Source organism: Setaria italica, chromosome III (assembly GCF_000263155.2).
Source record: "Setaria italica strain Yugu1 chromosome III, Setaria_italica_v2.0, whole genome shotgun sequence".
NCBI classification, from domain to species: domain Eukaryota; kingdom Viridiplantae; phylum Streptophyta; class Magnoliopsida; order Poales; family Poaceae; genus Setaria; species Setaria italica.
Genome location: NC_028452.1, coordinates 40,314,862 through 40,323,693, shown reverse-complemented (window position 1 = coordinate 40,323,693; position 8,832 = coordinate 40,314,862). Strand labels below are relative to the sequence as shown.

At 44.5% G+C, this 8,832-nt stretch overlaps 2 protein-coding genes across 2 annotated transcripts in view; both read left to right on the top strand.

The window, feature by feature from the left end:
* The window catches only part of LOC101760666 (DEAD-box ATP-dependent RNA helicase 28), a 12,860-nt gene extending 7,880 nt beyond the window's left edge, over positions 1-4,980 (top strand). The window contains exons 12-19 of the mRNA XM_004962609.4: positions 651-747; positions 1,351-1,469; positions 1,546-1,588; positions 1,713-1,814; positions 2,883-2,978; positions 3,070-3,156; positions 3,949-4,235; positions 4,429-4,980. Coding sequence (XP_004962666.1) covers positions 651-747; positions 1,351-1,469; positions 1,546-1,588; positions 1,713-1,814; positions 2,883-2,978; positions 3,070-3,156; positions 3,949-4,235; positions 4,429-4,447 — 850 coding nt within the window. The 3' untranslated portion in view covers positions 4,448-4,980. The remainder of the gene's footprint in view (positions 1-650; positions 748-1,350; positions 1,470-1,545; positions 1,589-1,712; positions 1,815-2,882; positions 2,979-3,069; positions 3,157-3,948; positions 4,236-4,428) is intronic.
* Positions 4,981-5,572: 592 nt separating this feature from the next.
* LOC101769063 (UPF0481 protein At3g47200) lies at positions 5,573-7,326 on the top strand. The gene is made up of 2 exons (XM_004963957.3): positions 5,573-6,197; positions 6,413-7,326. The coding sequence occupies exons 1-2, from the start codon at positions 5,592-5,594 to the stop codon at positions 7,136-7,138; spliced, it is 1,332 nt and encodes a 443-aa protein (XP_004964014.1). The 5' UTR covers positions 5,573-5,591; the 3' UTR covers positions 7,139-7,326.
* The last annotated feature ends 1,506 nt before the right edge of the window (positions 7,327-8,832 follow it).

Sequence of the window (8,832 nt, the reverse complement as noted above, 5' to 3'; positions counted from 1 at the left end):
GCAGCGCTGATTGACTTAGGGTGCTAACTAGGCTCGCGCAGCGCTCGAGGGTGATTGGGGAAGACCAGGGCGACGGAAATATGCGGGGCGACGGGGGAATTATTCGGGACGTTGAATATTTGCGGGGTGTTTAGGGGAGTTGTTGGAGCCTGTTTTTTTTTCGTTTTCTCCCTAATTGAGGTATTGGGGCTAATAAAAGGAGCTCTCGGAGTTGCTCTAACCTTACAATCCATTAATCCATTGTTATGGAATGGGGTACTTCAATTAATGAGATGGTTGTTCCTTTTATAATAAGTCCTACAACCATCTCTTCTCAAAATCAAACACTGTACAACAAAACTGTTTATCAGGATTCTTAAGGTGACCATGTGAGTTGTTTTTGTGCAACTGACATGCTTTTTTTGGTATCACATTCTGTCCGTGACTCAGTGATCTGTTTGCACCATGAATTTGTTTTTCCCCCCTATGTTTTCCACTTCCAGACTTGACTTAATCATTCCATAGTCCTCCTTTTTAGTTAAAGAACTTTGAACCGTGAATTTCATCGCCACTCATATGTGACTCCCTAGTTCCAGTCTTCTGTAAGAATTTTTCAGATTTTAGCCATGCTATTCTGTAAGTCTGTACTCCTATTGTCTATGTTATTGCAGATATCTTCATCGTGTTGGCCGCACAGCACGGGCAGGCAGAGAAGGATATGCTGTGACATTTGTAACAGATGATGATAGATCCCTCTTGAAAGCAATTGTAAGTATTTTTTTGTAATATGCTAAGGATAAAATTGTTATATTGTAGAATTGCAATCATTTCCTGCTTTAGCTCGAGAACAGTAGTTTGTTTCCAATTTCCGTCATTCTAAAGCTTGATTGTTTTGTAATCAAAGAATAACTAATGAGAACTGTGGTCATTTTTCATGAGGATGTAGCTATTTGATAGTTGTAGTATGTGAGTCACATGGCTTTTAAGTTTCAGCCCTTAACAGGAAATGAACACAACTATGTTATGAGGTTCATTAGGGTAAACACCACCAGGAAGATAGCCAGGCGTAGACGGCTTGGAGGGGGACTAGACTATTGGGGACTTGAGATTAATTCTTCTTCATTGATTGATCTCAAATGTCTGTGCCTGTTTATATATAAAGCCAGCACCTAACAACCTGATAATTATCCTAACAAACCAACTAATTGACCTAATCCCTATCCCAATCCTTATCTCTTGACGTGAGGGATAGATGGTCTTGTCCTCCAGTCACCCATATATTGATGTATGCAGCTGTTCTGATGGTTGATTTCATTTTTATTTGCCTCGATTTGGTTGGTGCTGATTGGTTTTATCTGACTTATCTTTCAGGCAAAGAAAGCTGGTTCACAGTTGAAAAGCCGCATCGTTGCAGAGAAACCTGTGGCTGATTGTGCAAAACTGATTGAGCAACTAGAAGACCAAATTTCTACCATCATTCGAGAAGAAAGGTTACTTTGACGCTGTATTGTGCTATACTTATTTAACTTTCATCTATTACATAAATATTTATGCCTTCTCTTTTAGGGAGGAAATGTTAGTGAGGAAAGCTGAAATGGAACTTGCAAAGGTATCTTTTAGAAGTTCCAGTTTCCCTTACTAAAGAATTTTTCTTTCCTGTGAATATCAATAAGTTAGTAGATCATAACTCAGTTTAAGAATTCTGACTATATGCATTCCTTTGCCATTACCAGGTAGAAAATATGATGGCTCATAAGGACGATATATACTCACGGCCAAAGAAAACCTGGTTTACTACTGAAAGAGAAAAGAAGCTTTTGGCCAAGGCAGCTAAAGTAAGTTCATCCGTATTCTGATGTGTTATGTACTTTATCTGGGTGAGGTGTCGTGTATTTATCTTATAACAATTGCATATATTTCTATCTTTCCCTATTAATTTTTGCGATTTCACATTTTGTTGTATTGATTCTGCTTTGAGTGTTAATTATTTTGCTGACATTGTTTTTGTTTTTAATTGCAACATTCACAATCAATTTAATGAGAACCAGATAATTTAGTTATGAGTTTCATTAACTGTATCCAACAATAATGTAGATTTGTCTGAAACAAAAAATTCATTGCAAAAGGTGCTACAAATGTGCCCCCTAGTTCCTGGACTACAGGAAATCATTTCTTGATCTGATCACTCAGCTCATATGAAAATCTAAAGAGCAACATGTTTGGCCTGTTCATGCACTCCCAATTCAATACCCCAGTGCTATCTATTCCGCACTTTCCCAGCCCGACGATTCCATGGCCCTTTGCGGAGCAGATGCCAGATCCCAGGAAATAAATTGTGTCCATGGTCAAACAACTGAGAATGGAATTAGATTCAGTGGCAGCCTAGCATTGCCAAGGTCCCACCTAGCTCCACTGAGTGTCCAGCTTGGCCTACTTAGGTGTCACATCCTGCCCAGAGCCCCAGACCACTGATTTGGGTGACATCATGGTGGTTGGCTAGTGCCTAGGCAGCTGCCTAGATCACATTTGGAGAACTTAGCGAAACGGAAATAGCGAAGGATAAAAAAATAATGGATTTTGCAGACCAAACCATTTTGGAAGTGCATATGGCATGATTCAGCCTTCTATTTTTTGTCTACGAAATAGTCTCCAAGTTACTTACATGTAATCTTCAGTGACAATGTTCTCATTCTCATGACGTACCATGGACAAAGCCTTACAAATTTCTACAGAAACATTTATATATCTTCGAATGTCCCTAACGTTCTCTTGTCTTTGTTTAATTTTTCTTTTAAAAAAATCCTGCTTACGTTGGATTGATATTCTTTCCTCTTCAAACATATCTTGTCATTCTTCTACACGATACTGTATCAGTAATATCTGGCTTTGTTTTCTTCATCAAGGATTGTTTGGACCAAGGTAAGACCACCTCTGGAGTTATTAGTGCAAAACAAGCTGAAGAGCTCCGTCTGAAGGAGAAAAGGAGAAGAGAGAATGAGGTTTGCAGTGTGCTTACAGTGATGTTTCATTGGTTTGTTAATAATGTGCATGAGATTTGTTTTACTGAATTTTTTCTTCTCTGTTTTACAGAAGAATTTACCTAGGAAGAAGCGCCGAAGATTAGAGGCACAGCGGGAGATGTTAGAAGGTGATGATGAAGATGATGAGGAAGCAAAGGTTCAGTTTATTCAGTTATTTTGCTCTCTACCTGTGGTGATAATTGAATTTGCTCAGTTACTCCAATTGACCCCTTCACCTAAGGATCAGACCTTCCCGTAAGGTCAAATCAAAAAATATGAATAGTTGGACTGGTTACATCTTAGGGTGGTATTTAGATTCGGTTCGGGCTTGATGTCTGGTGGGTACTCTATGCTGTGGAGTCTTCTTGTTTAAATCATTACTAGTTTCAGTAAGACTTTCTTCTTGTCACTTCAGAAAAGATGCTTCCAACTACTTTTTATTTATAAATGGTGAGAAAAGTGTGTTGAACTGTACCATGATATGAAATAAAGCCCTAAAATTTATTACTTTGTGTAAAATTTGCCAAACACTTGCATAAAGAAATTTGGTCTTCAACTGCATTTCTAAGATTATTGATGACATCTAATAGCCTAAGAAATATTGACATCTAAAGCCATTCTTATAGCAAGGTCTAGATTCAATTCAATCTAAATTGACAGTTGTGATATGTTTGTGCTTTTGCATGTATGCCATGCTACATAGGTTGTAATCTGGAGCCTGAGTTGATAGCTATGAGAAAAAGAATTATTTTCAAAAGCTTCTCTTTTGAAGGCACCTTGTAGCAGTAGCTCGTTTTACTGGAAGCACCCCTTGTTTACCTTACGCAACAAAAATTTTCTCCAATGAGGTTTAGATATGGTTTCCTGTAAAACGTTTTTGTCTGGTATATCTGGTTGACAACATCCTAACTATAACATTCGGTTCTAAACATTGAGGAGTCTCCTGCAGGAAAATAATAAAGGAGGGAAGAAGGCAAAGAAAGGCCAATCTGTAGTGGATGTGGCTTACCGTAAGGCCAAATCAATGAAGGCGACCATTAGACGCGGTCCTGGTGCGGGCAAAGGGAAGAATGAGAAGAATTCAAGACAACATTCTGAGAAGGCCCCGACTAGGCAGGAGGAAATGCATGATCTGTTCCAGAACGATATGAGTGAATGGAAACAGGGACGCGCCTTGAAGAAAAACAACGATTTTGCCCGCAAGAAATCCAAGAATGCTTTCAAGAGTAAAGCAAGGTATGCAACAATGCTTTTTCTTTTTTAGTTAGAACAATTTGCATTGCCAGTGAATTGGAAAAGGAAAGGGTATGAAATGACTGGCTTTAGCGCTTGTGACCATATAAAGCAGCATAATTGTCTTTTTACCAGTGATGCAAAATGCCAGGCGCCACAACGTTTCTAACTGTCTTTTTTCTTTTTGTTTTGGTAGGTACAAGCGCCGAAAGTAGAAGCCTGGCTATCTTTGAAAGCGTTTGCAGCACTGGGGATGTTGTATCATTTTTGACTGACTGGTCCTGAGAAAACACCAGGATTCAGATTATGTGCCTTTTACCTTGTTGGTTGTAAAATTATTTTGCCATAGCATGTAGTTGACCCACATCATTTTCTTTATGTTTAATGTCCCGGCTTGTTCGGTGGAAGATGATTTGGAGGGGATTTGAAGGGATTAAATCCCCTACCCCCCAAAATTTGCATGGGGAGGGGATTAACCGAAACCTATCCCCGCTTTCAACATCTTTGTATTACCACCACCGATCTCTTAGTTCTTATGCCGAACTCTTCTGTTGCCTGTTATTTATCTGTAAGTCTTATCACTTCCTCGGTATGTTCCTGCTCCTAGGTGTATTATTGTAAGTTTGCAGTCACTATTCCATTGCAAGTTTTTTGTTCGGTAATGCTAAGATTCTGAGGAATCTTAAAAAAATCGGATGTCTAGACATATGTTTCAATAGTTAAACATTGATGTGGCAACTATTGTTTCCGTATGTTTCACAATGAATGTTGCATGAACTATAATGTTCATATTGTGGTGGGAATTTTCTATTCTGGAGTACAATGATGTAGTTATTTTTTTCGTATATTTTTCAATGGTGCAACTATAAAGTTTTGATGTTGCAGATGTTTTGTTTCAATGTTGCAATGGAGCGTCCGATGGTCTGGGTGCTAGCAGTGCCGGTTTTGTTTTTCATCTGGAAGGTGCCCAGGAGGCAAAACATTCCTCCCGGTGCTCTGTTCACTCACCACCATTCCGGCTTTCATCGAAGTGTACAATCCCCTCTGCGCTGCTCCTTTCACTTTATTCACCCCATGTTCCCATCCTTGGATCTCTCGCTCCTTTCCGAAAGCCTGCGATGTATCCCAATCTGCGTCACAACGTCTGCAGAATTGCTTGTACTGCAAAGAGCCTATGAGATGAGATAACAGGACCACTCCGTCGTCTTTGAGCCCTGTCATTCCGGCCCCAGCTCACTTTAACGGCAGGCGTCAGCAGCTTGCCGGGCATGGCAATGGCACCCCTCTTCCTTCATATACCATCAGCTGTGCGCCTCGTGCTGAAGCAGAGACGCATCGGCAGCGGAGAGGCTGGACGGAATGGCGGCGTTCCGGCGTGGCAGCGGCGGGGTCGAGGAGAGCGCGTGGGTGGCGGAGGTGGAGACGGCAGTGGCGGACGGCGGCGCGTCGGAGGAGGAGTCATCGCGGTGGCGCCTCCACTGCATCTACCGCGTCCCGGCGTGCGTCAAGGACCTGAACCGTAAAGCCTACCAGCCGCAGGTGGTGTCGCTGGGTCCCTTCCACCACGGCGAGCCCCAGCTGGCGCCCATGGACGCGCACAAGCGCCGCGCCCTCGTCCACTTCCTCCGCCGCGCGCGCCGGCCGCTGCCGGAGTTCGCGGCCGCCGTCGCGGGGCTCGGCGAGCGGCTGGAGGGCGCGTACCAGGGCCTCGGCGACGAGTGGCGCGGCGGCGGCGGGGAGAGGTTCGTGGAGCTCATGGTCACCGACGGGTGCTTCATCCTGGAGGTGATGCGGGCGGCGACGGGGTGGGAGGTCAACGACTACGCCGGCGACGATCCCGTCTTCAGCGCCCACGGGCTGCTCTACACGGTGCCCTACATCCGCCGCGACATGCTCATGATCGAGAACCAGCTGCCGCTGCTCGTCCTGGAACGCCTCCTCGCCGTCGAGACCGGCAAGGACGGGGTACGCGCGTGCTTCTAAATGCGGATTTCGATGAAATTGTTTAATTCGATACTGATGTTCAAACTTTTCATTTGGCTCAAGATCATCCGTGCTCCAAAGCAAAGCCAAATGGTTCTTTATTTTTGTGCTTTTACTTTGTCCATGCATGTAGTTCCAAAAAGTGAAAGCAAGCGCCTGGTGCTATTTCTTGACTGCATAACTTTTGTCTTTTGCAGAACGAGGATCTGATCAACCGGCTGGTTCTTCTGTTCCTGTCGCCGACGGCGTGGCCGCTGACAACTGGCGTCGGGCTGGCTCTCCACCCGCTGGACGTCCTCCGCCGGAGCCTCCTCTATGGCCCGGCCCCCGCGCCGCCGCCGTCAGACCCCTCGCCGGCACCGGCGCCCGACGACATCATCCGGCCGGCGGAGGAGCTCTACGAGGCCGGTGTCCGCTTCAAACGCTCCCCGACGTCCAGCCTCCTCGACATCCGCTTCCACAGGGGCACCCTCTACCTCCCGCCAATCGCCATCGACGACACCACCGAGTACATGCTCCTCAACCTCATGGCGCTGGAGCGCCTCCACGCCGGCGCCGGGAACGGCGTCACGGCGTACGTGTTCTTCATGGACAGCATGGTGGGGTCGGCGCGCGACGTGGCGCTGCTGGCGGCGCGCCGGGTCGTGCACAGCGCGGTGGGAGGGGACCGGGCGGCGGCGAGGCTCCTCAACGGCCTGTCCAGGGACGTGGTGCTGGAGCCGGGGAGCGCGCTCGACGGCGTGCACCGGGAGGTGAACGCATACTGCCGGAAGAGGTGGAACCGGTGGCGCGCCAACCTGGTGCACACCTACTTCCGGAGCCCCTGGTCGTTCATGTCCCTCCTCGCCGCCGTCTTCCTCCTCGTCATGACCGTCTTGCAGACCGTCTACACCGTCCTGCCCTACTACGGCGACCAGAGCTAGCTCTCTACTTTCAAAATACAAATAAAATGCAGAGCTTATTTGTGTTACAAGGATTTCAACTCTTTTTGCAGGATTTACAAATTTGCTCCATGGTTTGTTTGTGTTACGTTACATCGCAAGATCGTCTTCCTTTTTCGGAACTTTGAGTTATGTTCCTCATTTTGAAATGACAACTATAGAGACTCTTTTTTTTTTCAAGCACAACTATAGTTTCTGCAAACAAATTTATAATCCAACTCATCTGCAGTTAAACGCAAATCCATTTTACTCGACAAAAGATGGCGAGAAAAAGAGAGCAAATCTCTAAGAGCAAGTACATTGTTACACGTCAGCGGTCTCGTAGGTCGTCTTATGCAGTGCCACGTATGATTTTTGATGATGTGGAGGAGAGAGAGCGATGAGAGAGAAAGAGATCGTTGTTTCGTGAAACAACCGCCTCATGAGCTAAATTGTAGGACTATGAGACAACTCAACAACCATTCTACGAGTTATTGTTGCCACACATCTCATAATATTTCATTTTTTTCATATGCACAAATTAAGAAATTATATAGCTCTACCAGACAACTTATAAGACAACCCATTGTACGGGTTGCCTGTTGAGTCGTCTCAAGATTATGTATCAATGCATGAAACCGTCTATTAAATGACACCAATGTACTTGCCCTAAGGCTGACCACGCCACAACGTTAACAAATGGACTGCTACCATCCTTTTTAGTTGGTACACAACGTTAGCAATTTTATCTGACATGACACAAGGAAAGTTGGCTATTACAATAGGAAAATACAAATATTCGGAACTTTCTTCCACATCATGGAGAATAGCCAAAACAAAACCAAAACAATTTATTACGCAATATTTGGTGCAGTACTCACGACATATAACAATTAATATGTCCAGCAAAATTACTGAACCAAACTCTCCAAGTCATGGAGGTAACAACCGCTGCAACATATTTGCTCCATGATTTGTTGCACCATCTATGTCCTTTGGTTACGGTGTGGCGGGGACGCCATATGCGGGCTATAGTCCACTGAGAACAGTTGTTGGAAGTGACGATTTATTACATACTCGCCTGCAAGGGGAAAAAACATCAAAGTAGAAAAGCACGTGTTAGAGGAAAACCAAAATTTGATTTACAAATCTTCTATGAATTCAGCACGCTACCGTTCTCTGAGAGTGTGACATGTGGCGGAGACTGGCGCGGCCTGGTAGCAGTGTCCTTGTAGTTCTCTGAGATAATAAATTTTCGGAAATCGATTTATTGCAGGAACTTGAACTGGGCGAAAAGTTAATTAAATAATAATAATGTCAGAATTTCTGAGAAAAATAAGATACCTGATTTGAAGGTTCCTTGGCGTTTAGCAAGTGCTGGGGAGGCAAATAAAAAGAGGACCAAAATTAACAAAACAAGAATGGCAGAATTGGCTCTTCATTATTTCCCCCCAACCCACGATTTTTCTTGGTTTTCTGTTGCTTGCCGTCCCATGTGATGGTGGAAATGCTGCGAGATGGCCCTTACTTGTAGGACGGACTTGGATGTCATGTAATGTGGACCCATGCACAAGAAAATAATCTACCACTACTAGGGAATCCACCTCTCGTCCCGAGGATTTGTACTGGTTACATTTGAACCCGATACTAATGTTAGCATTAGTAGCGGGTCCAAATTTGGGATCTCCCGGAGGCCC